This window comes from Aythya marila (genome assembly GCF_965140915.1).
Source record: "Aythya marila genome assembly, chromosome: 4".
Classification (NCBI taxonomy): domain Eukaryota; kingdom Metazoa; phylum Chordata; class Aves; order Anseriformes; family Anatidae; genus Aythya; species Aythya marila.
In genome coordinates, this window is record NC_139045.1 from 26,625,725 (window position 1) to 26,643,993 (window position 18,269).

General features: G+C 37.3%; 2 protein-coding genes across 5 annotated transcripts in view; one reads left to right on the forward strand and one right to left on the reverse strand.

Moving 5' to 3' along the window:
• Positions 1–7,468, forward strand: part of DDX60 (DExD/H-box helicase 60) — a 42,919-nt gene extending 35,451 nt beyond the window's left edge. The window contains exons 33-38 of one of the 2 annotated variants that reach the window (XM_082760236.1): positions 51–172; positions 1,300–1,447; positions 3,692–3,834; positions 4,849–5,000; positions 6,356–6,418; positions 6,513–7,468. In XM_082760236.1, the coding sequence (XP_082616362.1) occupies positions 51–172; positions 1,300–1,447; positions 3,692–3,834; positions 4,849–5,000; positions 6,356–6,418; positions 6,513–6,612 (728 nt within the window). In that variant the 3' untranslated portion in view covers positions 6,613–7,468. Of the gene's footprint in view, positions 1–50; positions 173–1,299; positions 1,448–3,691; positions 3,835–4,848; positions 5,001–6,355; positions 6,419–6,512 lie in introns of those variants that run through there. The other variant, XM_082760237.1, reaches the window with a different exon arrangement.
• A 780-nt stretch (positions 7,469–8,248) lies between these two features.
• On the reverse strand, positions 8,249–17,938 carry LOC309877291 (uncharacterized protein). Of its 3 annotated transcripts, none has more exons than XM_082758557.1 (9): positions 17,274–17,938; positions 15,636–15,722; positions 15,174–15,407; positions 13,497–13,519; positions 12,464–12,609; positions 11,518–11,603; positions 11,307–11,408; positions 9,438–10,522; positions 8,249–9,320 (listed from the first exon to the last, which is right to left on the reverse strand). In XM_082758557.1, exons 1-9 carry the CDS (start codon positions 17,856–17,858, stop codon positions 8,735–8,737), a joined length of 2,934 nt encoding a protein of 977 aa, XP_082614683.1. In that variant the 5' UTR covers positions 17,859–17,938; the 3' UTR covers positions 8,249–8,734. The 3 variants fall into 3 exon arrangements, with proteins under 3 accessions (XP_082614683.1, XP_082614682.1, XP_082614684.1); XM_082758558.1 differs by having other exon boundaries at positions 9,151–9,320; positions 10,324–10,522; XM_082758556.1 differs by having other exon boundaries at positions 8,249–10,522.
• Between the last annotated feature and the right edge of the window lie 331 nt (positions 17,939–18,269).

Sequence of the window (18,269 nt, forward strand, 5' to 3'; positions counted from 1 at the left end):
TGCTTTTGGTAAATTTTCATATTTAACCCATGTGCCTACTGTTTTGACAGGCTCAAATGACTTTTCAGATGATGTCCTGGAAAAGCTAGTGCTTATTCTAGCAAATCTGTTTGGGCAGAAGTATCTTCCGGCCCGCTCAATGACATTGAGACACAAATTTTACCAATCCAAGGTAGATAAATGATTGGTCTTTATTGTAGCTTATGTTGTGTACTGCCTCAATGAACATGTTTCAATTTGTTGGCTAGTGTGTTTTCACTGTGGATGTCTGGTGGGTGAGCAGCTAGCCATACTTTCTGGATTAGGGCAAAGGTGCCTTGATACAACCATAGAAGTAGCAATTGTGTGTCATGTTAAATGAAAAGTACTGAATTATTCAAGAATTATTTAAAGATGTTGTGTTACTGTCATATTTCAAAATCTAAAGTTATGGACAACACACTGTCTCTTTATACAATACAACCCAACTATATTTTTTGCCATATGGGAATTTACTTTATTCTCCTCACTCTAATATAATTTTGTCTTTTTCTAAGGAGCTGTAGCTTTTTCTGCCAGGTACCAAAGATTCGTAAGGACACCAACATGCTCTGCAGTGCATGGCACCGTAGGCTTAGGGCTATCATATTCCAACAGCAGGATAGTATTGCTAAGATGAGCATTAATATTAGCTATGCACTAAGTTAACCCACCATGGGTATGAGCAGAAAGTGAACCGCTTGTAACATATTCCTATTGTCTCTTTCATGCAAACACTTAAAGCTTTGTTAGACACAGCTGTGAAGAACAAAGGAATTTCTTTTTTCCATCTGAAGATGCTTTTTTTGTCCAGTTTCCAGGAAGCATTTGAAGAAAAAATATCACTAATTTCTGAAAAGTGGCCAGTCACATAAGAGGGATTACTGGACTGCTGTGGCTAATGGCAGCAAAATACCAGGGTCTGTCATGTTGGCAGGGAACCTTTTCAACACTGAGATATGCAAAACGAGAGCTGGGAAAGGCAACACTCCAAAAGTTCCCTTTTAGTTAACTAATCATTAAATAATAAAGCTGAGTACTCTGCAACTCTAGGAATTTTATACTTTCTCCATGTCTTTTCTGCATGAAATTGATGTTTGTATGTCTTTAAGATCCATGAATCAGAATTCAGTCAAACAGTCTGACAAATTGGGTTAAATTTGGAGCTGTAGTCCTCTGTCAACTACTGCCCTGTCTGTGTACCTTATGTATGCACCCCTGTAGAACTTACACTTCTGGAGAAATTACCCAAATTAAACAATAAAGAGCATGTTATTTCAGGTCTTCCTAGAAGATCTGCCAGAAGACTTTGCAGATGCTGTAAATGAGTACAACACCAAAGTTGAGGAAAATTTTGCTCATTTTCTTCTGACAACTGCCAAACTGGCAGATATGGAACAAGAATACAGACTTCCACTGTCAAAGACAGGTAGGAAGTTCGGGGGGGGGAGGGGTAGCATAGTTGTCATTTATGACATTGAGTATATTAGGAAAGGTGTTTTTTTGGTAAAGGAGAAAAAGTGAATTCAGATATGTTAATAAAGAGATACAGTTTCTATTTTACTTTTGTTTTACAAATGTTGTATATAATATAGAAGTTGCGTACAGGAAAAGGATCACTTTAGTTGGTATTTTTTATGAATTTATAGTGGAAATAAGGGGAATTATATTTAAAGAATTTGAAGTTTTAAATTTTTTTTTATTAAAAGCCTTTTTAAATATAATTATGAAGACATTTGTAGATGCCTGTGATATGTGAATTGCTTTCAGTCTTAAAAACGTTAGATTTTCAGTATCTGAACAGCCCTAAGATTGAATTAACAGTTAAAGAACATTGTACCATGTGTTAAATAAATTAAATTACTTATGCCAATAGATGCTGTCCAGCGACCAGAGCAGTATGAGAAGACATTAGTATAAAATTACCAAGTGACATGAATTTTAACTGGGAGAAAAATATGTAACTATTATGTATAGTTACTTCCTGGACAGAAAATGTAAAAGCAATGCAATGTACCACTATTGCCTACATCCTCTAAAAACAACACAACTTCAAACATATTTTTTCAGTAAGGAAGCATTTAAAATATATCAGATAACTCTATTTATTCCTCATTTTTTCCTACCTTGGTACAGTTATTTATTTAGTGCGCAAAAAATAATAATAAAAAAAGCAGTTACCTTACAAGCTACCACATAAACAAGGTAAATCCAAAACAAGACAGAGTACTATATAGAAGATTGAGTACTATGTAGCTTGGGTGGTAAATAACAGTTTTCCATTTTTGTGCTTTGTACTCCAATAGACAGCACTAGTAAGTGCTGCATGATGGTATCATGTAAGCAACACTATAGCAAAACCTTGCTTTTTCATTTTTGATTTAAGATTGCTTTTTTTAACAATAGAGAGACCCCACACCTTGATACATTATCTGAACAAAAAGGAAATTAAAAACTGTAAATCACAGAATGATGGTGTTCCAAATCAAGAGGAAAGCATAAGTACATGGACTGCCTTGCATTTTCAGGAGACAAATTCCTTTATATATGTTCGTATTACAAGTGCTAATTTTATCCAGGATGTGAACCATAGAAACTGAATTTCCTCCTCTAATTTAATGGTAAAGTTTCTTATTAATATGAAAGACATAACATTCAGGCTGGGTTGTATTCTCCTCATTTTTTAAAACTGTTTTGAAAGAAACAAATACATTGCATTAGATTCACAGAAAAAGTAATGCAAGATCAAAGAAATGGTGGTAAAGACATTTGGACTTGCACCAACTTTGGGGTGAGGCTGTGAAAAAACATGTAAAATTGCTGTGGTTTTCTATGAATCACAGAGTGTAGCTACAGCATACTTACCATTACACAAAACAGAAATTGTTGAAGTGTAAGGATTAAAAGTATTGCTAACAACTTTGAAAGAAAGAAAAAGTTTTTACTTAGGAAAACAAACAAACAAAACCACCTAGAACTACATTAAAAACAAACAAAAACAAAACAACACAAAAAAAATCAAAACAAAACAACAAAAAACCCAGCCAGATCTTCTGCTATCAATTGCTATTATAGGCAGACCACAAGTCATCTGAAATGCCATGCTGTTGTAAACACAAATTTGTACGGAGTTGCATAAAGCAGAGTTCTTGCTAAGCCCGAATGTGGCCTCAGTTGAGTACATATTCTTTAGATCACCATGCTTCATGGAAAATATTGGCTGGTAATCCAGAAGATAGCAGTTAAATCTATTATGGGTCTCTATTAAGACCTGTGAATACAAGTTGAAAAAACTGTTCTTCAATGCAGGATATAAAATAAGTCTTCTGATACTAACATTCCATTGTTTTTGGCACGGCTGTATGGTGTTAGCTATTTTGCCTATGGATGAGTTGAGGAGAACAGTTTAAGTCACAAAGATGTTTAGATTTCATTACACTCACCACTAGTAAGCTTTTTCCTGCATATTATGATCAGTCACTTAGAAGCTCTTAACAGAAGAAAGAAATCTGTCATGAAGGATTTAAGTTTAGATTAGCTGTATTTCACAGCTAATTTTCAGTGTGGTTAGACGATAGTCTAACCACACTGAAAATCTCTTCTAAAATTCATTGCGGGAAGGCAGCATGTGTCTGTATTATAGCTTATGTTGTATTTCAATCTTCCCATCTAGATTTTACAAATAAAAAATGGCATGGCTCTGAACTAGCATCTTATTTGATGGACAACACCAAACGCATATCTGCTATCTCACCCTTTGCGTGTTTATCTGGAATGGTTGACGATGATCTATTTCATGCAGAGAATGTTAATAAAGTAAGTTACTTTTAATGAGGGGTAGAAATTTATTACAGTCTAATAAAAATAGTTACTACAATCTTCTTGCCTCTGTCTGACATGTAGGCAGTATACTCAAGTGTTTCTCTTTAGGAGAAACAAATTGAAAAGTCTCAAAAAAGAGTGAACAGTGATTAGCACCAAATTATCACAGTGCAAAACATGGAATAGGTAGCTGTAGAAAAAAAATCCACAAATAGTTTGCTTTCTTGCAAGAGCCTGGTTCCTTTTGGCTCTCAGGTAAATTGCTCTAAAATTATTTGAATGATTAATTTGAAGCTACTTAGCTTCACAGATTGCTTTTCTTCACTTTTTTTTTTTTTTTTTTTTTTTGTTTAAGTCAATCACACAGTAGTCTCAGGGATCCTACTAAAGGTATGCATTATTGCATTGATAATTTCCACCTTTACTAGGAGTTCAGTGATTGTTATCTAACATGAATTAGGTAAGCTGTAATACAAATTGGTATGTTTACTATTAGCTTGCATTTTGCTGTTACCTTCTACATGGGTTTTGTAGCATTAGGGCATTACCACATAACGAATAATTAGGATCAAAATTAGAAAAATCAAGTTATCGAAACTGGGAATTTGAAATTCAGCTTCACTCTTAAAATGTGCTATGCATAAGCTTGATACATTCAAAGTATCAGCAGGAGGGTGTGAATACATGACCTGTACATACGGCAAAGTCTTTGTCTAATACTCATGAGTAAACAAGTGGCCTAGTTAAATTATATTTATTTTATTTTTTATATTTTTATATTTTTATTATTTATTGTAATTAGGAGCATCCTAGAGCAGCAAAAGCCACTTCAGCAAATTATCTCGTGTCTACAGCCTACCTCTACTTGTGCAGAGTTTTTGAGTGGCCCAGTATTAGAAGTATGGAACTTGTCAGCTGTGTGGCTGAAGCTGCAAGTTTTAACACAACAGATGTAGCAACAAAAACACAACAGTTACTTAGCACTTTTTTTCTCCTTTTTCTGTTTAGGCAGTGTTACGTTCCCTTGGAATTAATGTCAAAAACTGCCCTCTGCTTTACTTGAAGAAGTATGATAATCAAGGACGACGCCTGCCACTCAATGCATATGCCCTGGACTTTTATAAGCATGGTTCCTTGACTGCCTTGACAACTGATAACTGGTACGGACTACCAGCTTCAGTAAAGCTAAATAGTAGTGTTGTTTTCCATATGGTACATGATGGTACATGAGCACATCTTTTTGTCTTTAAAGCTTTCTCCCTCCAGAATGTAGGGACTGAATTAACCATATGTTAAATATGATTAAAATGGAATGTCATAATGAGTACAAAACATATACTGCATTAACGTCCTGTGGCAATGGCTATAAAGCATTAGCTGGATTTTCAAAACAGTACTGTAAATGTGAAGTCTTGACTTTAGTCACAGATTATTTTGAGATTGTGCCAAAGTTTGACCAAACTACTTCTTGTTGCTTACTGCTTCAAAAATATAAACTCAGGAAAAAAAAAAAGTAACAATGACAACACATCTCACTTGGCAGGTGCATCTCTTTGCATTATCTTGTCCATTAATTTTGTCTCTTCTCTTTATAAAACTTTTAGCTTGGCCTTAATCAAGTCATTCACAAGAGTTTTATTCCCAACCTCAGCTACCAAAAGATCAGTCACAAGCTCACTCTCCCCACTACTCTATCAAGTATCTTTGTTTTACCTTCATCCTCAGCACTTTTATATGTGAATAACAAAATACCATCTCTTTCTGCTCCCCGAGGTAGATGGGACAATTTTATATCTGCTTTTTTGTAAGCTCTTCAAAGAAGAATCTGGTATAAACAGTTAGAACATACATTCCATGAACTGTTCACAGAATCACAGAACTGTAAGGGTTAGAAGGGACCTCAAGAGATCATCGTGTCCAACTCCCCTGCCAAAGCAGGTTTTCTAGAGCAGGTAGTAGTTCTTAGTGAAATAGCAAAGTTTGGCATGAATGCTGCATTGTCAAGACACAAGGAAATATGCTCCTTATTTGTAATACAATACTGACTACAATTTTATGTCTTAAAAATTAGTGGTATTCTTAATGATTTGGAATTGAGATTTATTAAGCTGCAGCCCACTAATTACCCATTGTCTTTGCAAAGTACAGGATCTTAGCTAGCTGTAGAAAACTACCCTCCTATGTCTCCTACTCCATTTAGCCAGCAATTTCATCTGAAGCACAGCCTTACCGTTTAGCTTAGTTATTCAAAGAGCTGAAACATGTTAGCAGTATTAACACATTTCTTTTCCAAATACAAATCATGAGTCATGTAAGTTTAACATAATTACAGAAACATGTATCTCCATAGTATTATTAATTGCATTCTAAGCTTTTAGTTATTCTACAGTAATCCCTAGTCGTATCAGAGTTTGAGGCCATAGAATATGCTCTTTGAATCCTTACATAGCCTACATGGCAAGCTTTAACAGTTAAACAGTACCATAACATTTTTTATTTATTTATTATTTTTTAGGTTAAATGAAGGAGAAGCTTACTACCTGCTCAAGGATTTTTTACTCGTCATTAAGTCTATAGGGTATGATCAACATCTGCTTTTTAAATATTCAATATATTTAAGAAATATAATGAAATAATGCTTTTTTTTAAATTATTATTATTTTTTTTAACAGAGTATCACTGAGTGAACTATGTGATGATCCAAATGATAACGTTCTACTGGCATTTCAAAAACTAGGAGAAAACTACGATAAAAAACTGGCTGCGGTCTAGTTCTTCTGGGTAATCTGGATAATCAAGAGTATGTTAACTGAAAAACAAGACACCACCACCAAAAACAAACAAGCCCACAGACCTGAAAGCCAGCAGTACATAATACTCTTACCACACCTATGATTAACTGCCTTTTACATTAGGAAGTGACTGAGTTCTCAAATATGTTTCAAAATAAAACCTCAGTAATATCCAGTTTTAGTAATACAAAGTTTACTATACAAAATCTTGATATGTTGATATTTTAGCTGTTGTAAGATAAACTTATTGTTTTTAATAGACTGTGAAAGTAGATAATTGTATATTTTGTGAAGTGATTTCTGTTAAGACAGTTCTCAAATATACTTAGTAAATATATTCAAAGATAATCTCAGGGACTAATTGCATATAGGACAACATTGGAAACTTTCAACGCCTTACTTCAGCAATTAAAGTTAATTGTTCTAAATATTTTTGAAAGGTTGCTGTTTTATAATGTAGCACCTTCATGAACTTTTATGAAAGCTCTTAACTCATTCTGCAGTTTTAGCCTACAAAACTTGACGTGTAAAGGACGTTTGTATAAAAATGAAGTTTGCTTAATAAAATTTTGCAACCATACATAGAATTGCCTCATTTTTCACCTGTTGTAGCCTTGAATTAGGAAGACCAAAGGCTACACCTTAGTGTAGTACTTGTCAAAATTCCTTGCAACACCGACTAGAATGTTTTCTATTTCCTTGTTTTTTCTTCTGAAAAAGTAAAATAGTAGTATTTTCATACATTGACAATTCTTCAGTCTAACCACACATTTGTCTACTTTTAGTCTAAATATACACAAACATAATGCTTAGATAACCCAGGAAAATTGGGCTTTGACAGCATCCCTCATTGCCAAACACAACTTTATGACAATCAAGAAAGTGGGGAAAGTTATTTTCTATTGATAGTAAGTAAAACATGCATTAAAGTCAATGCAGAATTCCCTTGCTTTGAATTAGCTCTGGTGCTCATCAGCTGATCACAGATGAATTTTTTTGACTTGTGATCTCTGTAAACAGCATTAAACTACTAAGTACAATGTGTTGCTGAGAGATGCAGTGAAAAAAAAAAAAAAAAGCACGTGTAGTTAGGTAGGGCTGCCAAGCTAACATCAACAGATTGAACTTTTTTTAAATGTGTGAAATAAAGTTAGGATTAAAATAGAACATAGTGGTAGAAGATACTGTTTTAACTCTGTGTGGAAAATAAAATTTACTCCGTTTGTTCTTTACTATCTGGCAAATCATGCCTATATAGATGTTAAGTCTATAGACACCCATCTTGCACAACTAGTATAGAAGTGACCTTACTTAGACCTTACCATGTTCATGCTTCCCGGTGGAGTAGTCTTTCTAGTTACCACACAATTCATTGTGTGATATTCAATGACATTCATTTCACTTTTAATTGTGTATGTAAGAAGCACCTCATTCCTTTTATAACTGAGTTACTTTTTGTAAATGTAGCATTTCACAAGTGTAGCCGATACCCTTACACCCCGTATACCAAGAACATTGCTGTCATTTTCAATTTCCAGTGTGTAAAAGAAACTAAACTAGGAGTTGTAACTTAAATATCCATTAAATACAGCAGAGAAAAAGAATACAGTCAAAGGGAGCTCAAAGAAGATTTTCAGTAACGTCCTTTATTTTCACCATGGCTCATCTTCCATGCTTACCAGAACAATTTTGTTGATACTCCCTTACTAACACAACCCTAGTGCAAGTGCTGTTGTACTAAAGCAGCAACATTCTGCTTCGTGTTGCTGAGGCTTCACTGTGCCTGCCTTCTGGGACACCTTAAACCCCTACTACCCACACATACACCAGCAGCACTTCCTGGAAGGTCTTCATTCTTAATAATGTAAGATGTGTGGTCATATTTAACTGAAAATGTCTTGTTAAAGACTTCATTTTCAGTTTGGATTGTGCTACAAAAAATACTTTAGTATATGGTACTTGCTGATAATCAAGTACATTTTTATCGGATACCTTAAATCGCAAGATTCACACAGGACAAAGTTGTAAAATCACAAGTATCTGCGCTGTAGTGTTTATTTAATTCTGTCTTAAACATAGCTGTGTTCCATTTCACACTCTCTTCATGCCTCTGATTTTCTTCTAGTAGGTATCTTGTCTTCTGCAACAGAAAAATATTCTGATACACTGCTGGTATCACTAGACACAGACGTTTGACTTAGCGCTTCAGTGTCAGAATCACTGTCACTCAGCATTCCTCCGGACTCGTTTACTGTAAGTACAGAAGCTCTTGAAATTGAATCATTGCACATGCCTGGAGCAGAACAAACTGCATTCTGAAGCATTCTGGACTTAAGTTCATCTTCCCTCCCAGGAACAGAGCAGTTGTTTTCAGCAATACTTCCTTGATCTTTTACCTTTACTTCCCGTTGTGTTGAAGTAATGGTCAGGTGATCGGATGATGCATTCTCATCTTTAGCAGGAAGGACAGCTGAACATAAAAGTGGACTACAAGAAGAATTACTATCAGCAAGTATTCCTGCACTTTCTATTTTCTTAGATGAGCCCATTGGAAAAGAACCTTCATCTTTTGGGTGACTGTGTCTAGATGCAGTCTCTGCACACTCTGGAGATGCAGACTTTACTAGATTTAGAGGTGTTTTGTCAAGAGGTTTCATCTTCTCTTGTTCACTTTTTTCAGTACCATTGCTAGACAAAAAAATGGAGGAGGAAGTCAGTGAATCAGTTGTATTTTTAACAATACTTCCAAATGAAAACACTGGTGATGGCAACTGAAAACAGTTATTTTTGAAGGAAAATACACACGTGCTGGGGAGAAGGGAAGACTCTGAGACATCATCCACCCCAGCTGCAATGCCAGTTTCTGAAGTACTGCAAGGTGCTGTTGTGATGGATTCTGATGCATTAGCTTTTTGCTCCACTGAGACAGGTGGTTTCAGCGTATCATTTTCTACAGTTTTCTTTGGAGAAAATGCATTTTCTACCATGTGAGATAATGTATTTTGGTCAGCTGGCTTCTCTGATTGGTTAGAAAATGAGGATAATGGTAAAATCTTGGATGAATTGCTGACTCCTGATACTGCAGAACAATCTCTTTCTGAATTGCCAAAGGGAAATGAAAAACAAGTTTTCTCATTTTCTGCTAATTCTACATTACAACTGTTTGAAGCATCAGAAACTGTGGTTTTAGTTACAGAACTATGTTTTCCGAATTTGTTTCCACCCTGGTTAACTGCTTTAGCTTCACGATCACATTTCCCTAGATAAAATTTAGGGAAAACATATTTACTGGCTTCCTTTTTAAAAGAAAATGTAGCTGCATCTTTAGTAACTTTGGGTAGTGAGTTGCTACATGCACCAAAAGCAAACGGTGAAGAAGGTCTTTCTGCAGAAACATCTAAAAATTCTGAATTTGAAACAGTAACAGCTACTGAGGCTGCTGGTTTTACGCCTCCCAAAATGCTAGAATTTGTGTCCACTCCATTTGAAACAGTAACTGCTGATGACTGCACTGGCATTTTTTCTCTCATTAATAAATCTTTAGTGTTTTCTGATAAGGCTGGAGTGGTTGTTTCCTCAGAACCTCTCTCATGAACTAAGCTTAAGTTACCATTTTTTTCAGAAAAGTTAGTAGCGGTGTATGGGATCCTATGATTACCGGTTCCAAAAAAGTTTAACTCATCAAAACCACCTTCTTTTTGCAGGATTCCCATATTCACTCTATTTGTGTTATTTGCTGTGGTAGGTAAAGATACAGAAGGAATTCCTGAGGACTTATCCTTCATAGCCTCAGCAGCCACAAATTTATGTTTCTTATTTGCAGGTAAAGTTTCTGTCTTGAACTCATCAGCAAGTTTCTGACGTTCCATGTAGTATTTATAACGTAGCTCCTACAATTATAGGAAAGAATCTAGTTATTAAGCCAGATAGAGCATTTGTGAATTCAGAGGTTATAAAACTCTTACAATTAAAGCAAATTTATTGTATATTCTATAATATGCATTTATGTTGTATTTTTCTTTTGCTGCTAGATAAAAGGCAAAAGAGCAAGTTATAGAATAAATTCTTTAAAAACAATTGAATGAGACACATATAGAGTCCTGATGACAAAGCATGCATTGCAGTACTAGCAAATGGGAAAAGCTGTATTTACAGTGACTGACAAAACAAGGAATAGCTAAATACACTAGCCTTGACATTGAAAAATTCTCAAATTGTTACAAAAAAGAACCTTTCAAAACTAATTTAGTATTTCACTGGTTATACTTAACCTTGTAAGTTGTGTTTGCAATGGGACTAGGTAACATTCTCCAAAATAACAGAAATACTTCTATATTCCAAGGACCTAAACTACTTAACCATCTGCCATCAGCATTCTCACAACATACATTATGTGATTCACTGCCAGCCATGCTTCACTAACCATAACAAGATTCTTCCTGCAAAGAACAATATTCACTCAGCCACCCACCACACGTAACTGCTTTTAAGTGAGAAAAATGGCAACTTTACTAGCATAGTCAGATTTGCATTCCAGAAATAGGTACCTGTCTACTAGAAAAAAAACAAAACATACCAAAACACCTAAATAAGACAGTATAAAAGCATATGTAGAAAGTTGTGTCATAACAAATAGTAACTTAAGTCATACTTAAAACAGATACTCAATCATACCTCATGACTCATATTCTGAAACGCTGACATTTCTGATATTGACATTAAGCGAGTACAGATCCTGCCACCGTCTGTCAGTGCTTCCTCTTGTCCTGCTACTGGCTGAAAAATGTTTTGCAGCAGACATTTTATTCCTTTTTTTTTTTTTTTGATAGGACAAAACAGCAACAACAAAAAATGCAGAGTTGTAGCTACACAGTCAACAACTTACAATAAACATTTTGGGCATATTCTTCTGGTCCTGCCATTGCTTTATAGTATTTTTTGTTGAGTTCTGATTTCCTCCAGAAGGTAGGTCTATTGGAAAGACAAGAAAAAAGAAAACCGTTGGAGAGCGTATTATGTATGGGAAATAACGTAATCATTTTCAAGATAAAATGGTTACAACTTAAAAAAAAAAATCAGTTTTTCTAAATCAACAAAATACTGCTTTAATATGAACATTATGCTGTTAAAATAAATATTCTCAAAACTTAAGGAATAACAGAAAATGAAATGTAGGCTGCAGGCACATTCCTGAAGGGTACTACAGGCACTTATTAGTGGACTTATATTACAATAAATAAAAAAAAAAAAAATCCCACCAAAAAGCCATGAAACCTGTGCTACGATGATCCATATGATTATTTTATTCCTGTGTTTACTTCCTGAAAATTTCCTTTGAATCTAAATATAGACTCCAATTAAGAACAAAAGAATATTGTCCTAAGTAGGACACAGTATTTGGCTAAACTTACATGATATAAAGCAAGAGGCCTGCTTACAAGCTTTTCTAAATGCCTGAAGACACCTGCCCTCATTTAAAACATACATGGGGTAAAAGCGTGTGTGTGTGTAAAAGCATTTAATCACAGCATTCAATCTTCTAGTTCAACAACCTAGTAATTTGCGTTTCTAACATTGGCCATACTGGTTGCAAAAAGGAAAATAATACTTCCCTCAGCTTCCAAAACCATAGACAAGGGACTTTCTGGAAAAAGCACATTTGCAAAATGTAGTCCTTGATGAATTTATCTTGCATTAGTTTACTCATAAGCTTTCTGAACTTTTGGATACTCTTGCTATACTGAGTGCTTATGAGCAATCAGTACCACAAGTTGCAGGTTACTAGAATGACAAACATCCTGAATCTTGTCCCTTAAGTCCTTTTTCCCTACCTTTAGCTATGTCTACGTTAACTGGCACTAGCTTCAAAGCCAAGATTTCATTAACCACAGGTTTAATATCCATTTTCTTCTGAGTATACTCTGGCGGTTTTTCATAGCTGGATGCTATACTCATCAGGTCAAGCTGAGTCTTCATCCTTGAAAAAGAAAAGAAACAATGAACACCTCAACACCTTTCTCTTAAGGCTTACAAGCCAACAACAAAATTACAGCTGCTTAACGCAAAAGCAAACAAAAAAATAGTAAAACAGAAATTAGAAAAAGTTAAGTCTTCAGTAAAATGCTGAGTTTCCTAGACTTTTCTTAAAACTTACTACTTGACAAATAATTTGAATTAGGTTTCATGCACAATGAAAACTGAAAAAGGAGTGCTGCTTTTTCTGAAAAGAAAAAAAAAAAAGCTGGAAAAAGTTGTTCAGCAAAAAGATTACAAACATATTAATATATTACACCTGAACCTAAGTTATACTCACTTTTCAGAGAACATTGCTAATGTTAGTGTGAGACACAAAATATTTTCAAGAACTCCAGTTCAACACTCCTGCTTAACTTCTGCTTAAAAAGTCATCACATAAACAGCGTAATTGAGAATCTTTAGAGAAATATTCAGGGTATGTGCACTGCAAACATAAAATGAAGACACTGCAGCATCTCCACAGACACTCTTAAAGAGCTATACAGGAAAATTGTGAAAGTTCCAGATATGCTTCAGTGCTCTGAGTTTAAATAAGATACTGAAAAAATACACAATTACCACATGTTGAATTCCTATACTCAGTTTTTGTCAGAGAGCCAATTCAAAAGACTGGTTTATCTCTAATCACAGCTAATCCTTCACTGAAATAGACACACTTCCTAAAATCTGGAACACAGAGCATCCAAAAATCTAAAAGGATTTTAGCTTATTACTAAACACTACTTTAAGTTGATATAATTGACCATATACAAAGTAACTATTTTCTTAGTTTTTAAATCTTAAAATTACACACGAGAACTATTAAAGCATGAAAAGAAATACACATACCTTGCATTCAAGCCACAGGCCACCTATAAATAAAACAAGAATTCGTAAGATATGTATGTATTTGGAAGTACATTTGTAGACCTTTCCTCCAACTCTCTCAAAAAAAAGATCACCACTTTACCAAAATACTTCAGAGATTAAACTCCCTGTCGTAGTTTCACCGAACCACAGGAGATAGGCCTATGAAAAATCAAAAACCATAACAAAAAAAAGAGCAGCCAAACAAAATACATGACAAAGGTAAGTCTGGGCCCAAGATTTATTCTAAACTGTGTGTTAACGAAGAAAAAATTATTTGAGCCAAATTGAAGTATTCCAATAAAACAAATCATGACCTATGTGATTATCTAATCCATTTCAGATACTTGTGAATACTCAGGTAAGAGAATATTTTCTGCCTGGTGAGATGAACCTCTGCTATTAAGATATTATCCCACTAAGATTAAAGAAATTTATGTTTTTGTTTTAAAGCAGTCATATCATAGCAATATGAAATCCACCGAGTTGGACTCAAGTGACAGTTCCCAGAGAACGTGTAATGAAAAAACTGACTGGATTATAAACTAGCTGCTTCCATATAAACATTTGGTGACATTAGAGTAATGTTGTTGAAAACAACAACAAAAACAACCTTACTGAAATCAGCTGTGTACTGCTATAGAGGACAGTAAGAAAGGTGTTATGCTTAAAGCCTACTAATTGCTGGAGTCAGAATATTTCTTCCATAAGCAGGGGTGGCTTCTATCCAAAAGTTAGGTTTTCCTTAACTAGTAGTTAGCAGAAACTTAATTAAACAAAGTACTTCTTAAAAATTCCATTCAGTTGCAGCACAGCACTGGACGTAAATCAACCAGCTAGTTTAAAACTAGATGAAAAGGTCTCTGCTACCTTAGGTAAAAGTGAGGATGTAAGCTTGTATCTTGTGCTCCTCTATCATTGCTCTCAATTTTTCCTCTCCAGTTCCCTTAAACACTATGAGGAAGACTTACAGCATCTTTTATAGAAACATATATACTGGCCAATATATAGTGTATGTCAGGACTGTATCAGAAGTACTTGAGGTATCTTGCAATAGGCTGCACAGCTCCGTGCAAAGATTACAGCAGGTTTTAGAATCTACAGTCATCTTTTACCTCAGGTATCCCAACCATGCAGCTCAGATAGCTTACCAGATCTGGCTCTAACCTCTAACCAAAAAGCTTTTTTTGTTATCTTCAAATTTACAGATGCAATTAAAGTGCTTAATATACAGAGCGCTTCAAAATAAACATGAAAAAAACATATAAACATGAGAGAAGGTTGGTGGCAGTACTAACAAATAACTCTCTATCCAGCATCAAGGCAGCTGACTTTCATAGCTATTAGCATAAAACAGTAAGTGTTACATCAACAGCTAAACAGCCAATATTAATTTCAGCAGCTTTAATCATGTGAAGAAAACAGTGTCTACTGAATTCATTAAATATCTAAGCCGTAAAGAAAGATTGTCAGGCTTCTCTAAAATGAAAAGCCCTGTTTTAAAAGAGGGTAAAGTGACAAGTAATTTTAGGTCTTATTTTTCCATTTGTTGAATTTGTTTTTCACAATCCATTCATTATCACACTGAATGAAGTATCAGGCTCTGTATGACATCAGAGCTTCACTGTACAACTCAAACAGTAACAGAAGGGCCATTACCTCTAGGAAACGCTGAGGGTCACATTCATGTACAAGCTTTTCACAGTCCTTCAAAAAATTCTCAATGGTTTTCTTGTGAGTTTCCTTCATCTTCTTCCAAATCTGAAACTCCTTTTCTTTTTTACTTCTTTGATTTTCAAGATCTTCTATCAATTGCTGCTTTTTCATTTCCAGAGTTCTGAAAATTTCTCCAAATTCCAGTGCAATTATGTCTGCTTCACTATTCACCACCATCTAGAAGCACGAGAATACAAAAACAGATGACAATGCAAGCAGCAGTGTCTACATAGACTTTTTTTATTTTTTTAAACCAAGTTCAGGACACGTCTGCACCATACAAAGTACCAGCGTACTCTATTGTTGTAATTAACCTATTATGAGAAGAGAACCAAGTTGGTGTTATCAAGCTTTTTATAACTCTCTATATAGATAGATTTTAAAAAGTCAGCATGTGTAACTCACATCAGTGTCATTTGGATGACTTGAGACTTCATTCATCAGCTTCTCGTTTATTATTCTCATTTTTTTCAGACTACTGAAGAAGGTTAACTGTAAGACAATTGAAATACAATTGAAATGCTTAGAATAACTCCATAAAGTTAATACATTTCAGTGGTTGTCTAGAACCACATCATGGGGTACAACATATCAACAAAAGCAGTCATTCAAAACATTTGATAACATTCAACGCTTCCCTGGAACAGCAGACAAACTTGCTTTTGATATATCTCTCTCAAAGTAATGGCTTTAGGCTCATCCACAATACAAATACTACAATGGCTATAGGGTTACTTTATAGCTAAAACACAGTTTTCCTCAGATTTTTTTTCCTTTTTTTTTTTTTTAAAAAAAAAAAAAAAAAACACAACACACATATCTATCACAATTTGTTTGAATGCTGCATTTGTTCCTGCTTGATAAGCATGTGTATGATACACTTTTTAAATGTCTCAAAAAAAAAATAAAAGTGTTTTTAATAAACAAATAGAAAGCTAACCATAACAAAGTTATTCTTGTTTTAACCAGTATTACCACTGTTTTTTCCTTCCTTACCGCACCACATTATCACTAAATTTTACACAAAAACTATTGTGCAAAGACTCTTTTTCCCTTGTTTCCTGAATGACAGGCAATTAGTGATTGGAAAGAGGAACAGGAAGGAACTCAGTGCCAAAAACAACTCATAGCTTAATGGACAGTCAGTGCTGTTCTTCAGCTTCTAACAACCAAACCATCCCTTTCCACTGATATGGTCTCCCTGAAAACATAAGCTTCCTAAAACTGAGAAGTGTTTCTGGGAAAGTAATTATTAACAGCAAACAGAAAAATCTACTGCACTACTACCTTGAAGTCTCTAGTTAGTGGACAGTAAGTCCTACATGTTCTACACCATCTTCCACACCATTGTTTCCAATTAGTTCATTACCTCTATATGAAGCAATGCCTCAACAAGGCACATTAACTTCCTACCTTTCTTGAAAACGTAAGCTATTCTTTTCCAGTTCTAGCCCTGGCCAGTAAAGAATTAAGTTGAAGACAAAAAAAAAACAAAAAAAAACAAAACAAAACAAACAGCAGTGGCTTCAAATTAACTCATATAACGTGGGGTATATTTTCCAAGCCATGACAGCCCTCTTCACCACCGTCCTGAGGTTCTGTCTCAGTTACCCAACCCGCATACAGCAATGATGGCTCACCCTACCATAATGCTGGGTACCTTAGCAAAAATCACAACTATTGCTGCCACTACAAACGAACAGGCCAGGCAGTTGTTTTCACGTAAACAGAAGCGCATTTTGGTTTTTACTTTTATTATTGGTTACCTAAACCATCTATTTCTGTGTGTGTCATTATTACCTATTACCCCAAATAGGCAGGTCAGCTCAGAGAGCCTGTGAAGGAAGTATCTGTGGGCGTGAGTTTTGTTTTCTTTGAACAGAGCTAGCATCTCGCAGAAGCCTGTAAAACCGGACCCAGGCATGCCACAAGCTCTCGGCATGAGCGTGTTTTTTTCCGGCACAGCCTGTCAGCACGCACACAGGAGTCCCAAGCACCAAAGCGAGGGAGCCGGCGGTGCCCCGCGCGGAGCCGAGCGCTTACTTTCTCCTCCTGGAACACCGTGTCCAGCAGGTTGACGGAGTGGAAGATGCCCTGGTGCTCCTCGGACACGCACTGCCCGCAGCCGGCGCGGCGGCACATGCGGCAGTAGAGCTGCACCAGGCGGCCCGGGTGCTTCTGGCAGGTGTCCCTCAGCGCCAGCGGGCCCTGCCCCGGCCCCAGCCCCGGCCCCGGCCCCGAGCCCTGGCCCTGCTCCCCGGGCTCCCCGGCCGCGCCGGAGCGGTAGAGCTTCACCACCTCCGCCAGCGTGGTGTTGACGGGCAGCGCGGCCGCGCCACCGCGGGGCAGGGGGCTGAGCTTCCTGCAGAGCGGGCACGGCACCCGGCCCCCGCCCGGGCCCGGGCCCGGGCCCGGACCCAGACCCGGCCCCGGCCCGCCCCGGGAGAGCCGCGCCTGACCCTGGCCCTGGCCCTGGCCCTGGCCCGGCCCCGGTCCCCGCTGCTGGTGCTGCGCCGAGGCCAGGCACTCGAGCACGCAGCCCCGACAGAAGTTGTGCGAGCAGAGCGGCAGCGTCACCGGCTCCTCGAAGAGGGACAGGCACACGGCGCACGTCAGGCTGGCCTCCATCGGGGCGGCAGGAGGACGGGGCTCCGGGGCTCCGCCGCCACGAGCCCGCCCCGCACCGGCCGCTGCCTCCAACCGGCCAGAAAATGGAACCCGGCAGCGGGGGGGGGCGGGGCACTGAGAGACGCGGTCACGGTTGATGGGCGAGAGAGAGATTGACAAGGCTGTCTTCCAATCAGAACGGGGAACGGCTGCTAGGGGTTGGCCGTGGGCGGGGCGGAGAGAACCGGGGCGCCTGGCGGGCCCTAGCGCCGCCGCCGCCATTTTGTGGGCGCTGTCCTGAGCGGAGCCCCGCCTGTGGGCGCTGAGGGGAGGGGGCGGTGCGGGGCGAGCCGCGTGGGGCGGGCACCCCTGAGGTGCTGCTGCTCCTCCCTGCAGCGTGCGGGGCTAAAGCCCTGTTACAGCTCCCTAGCC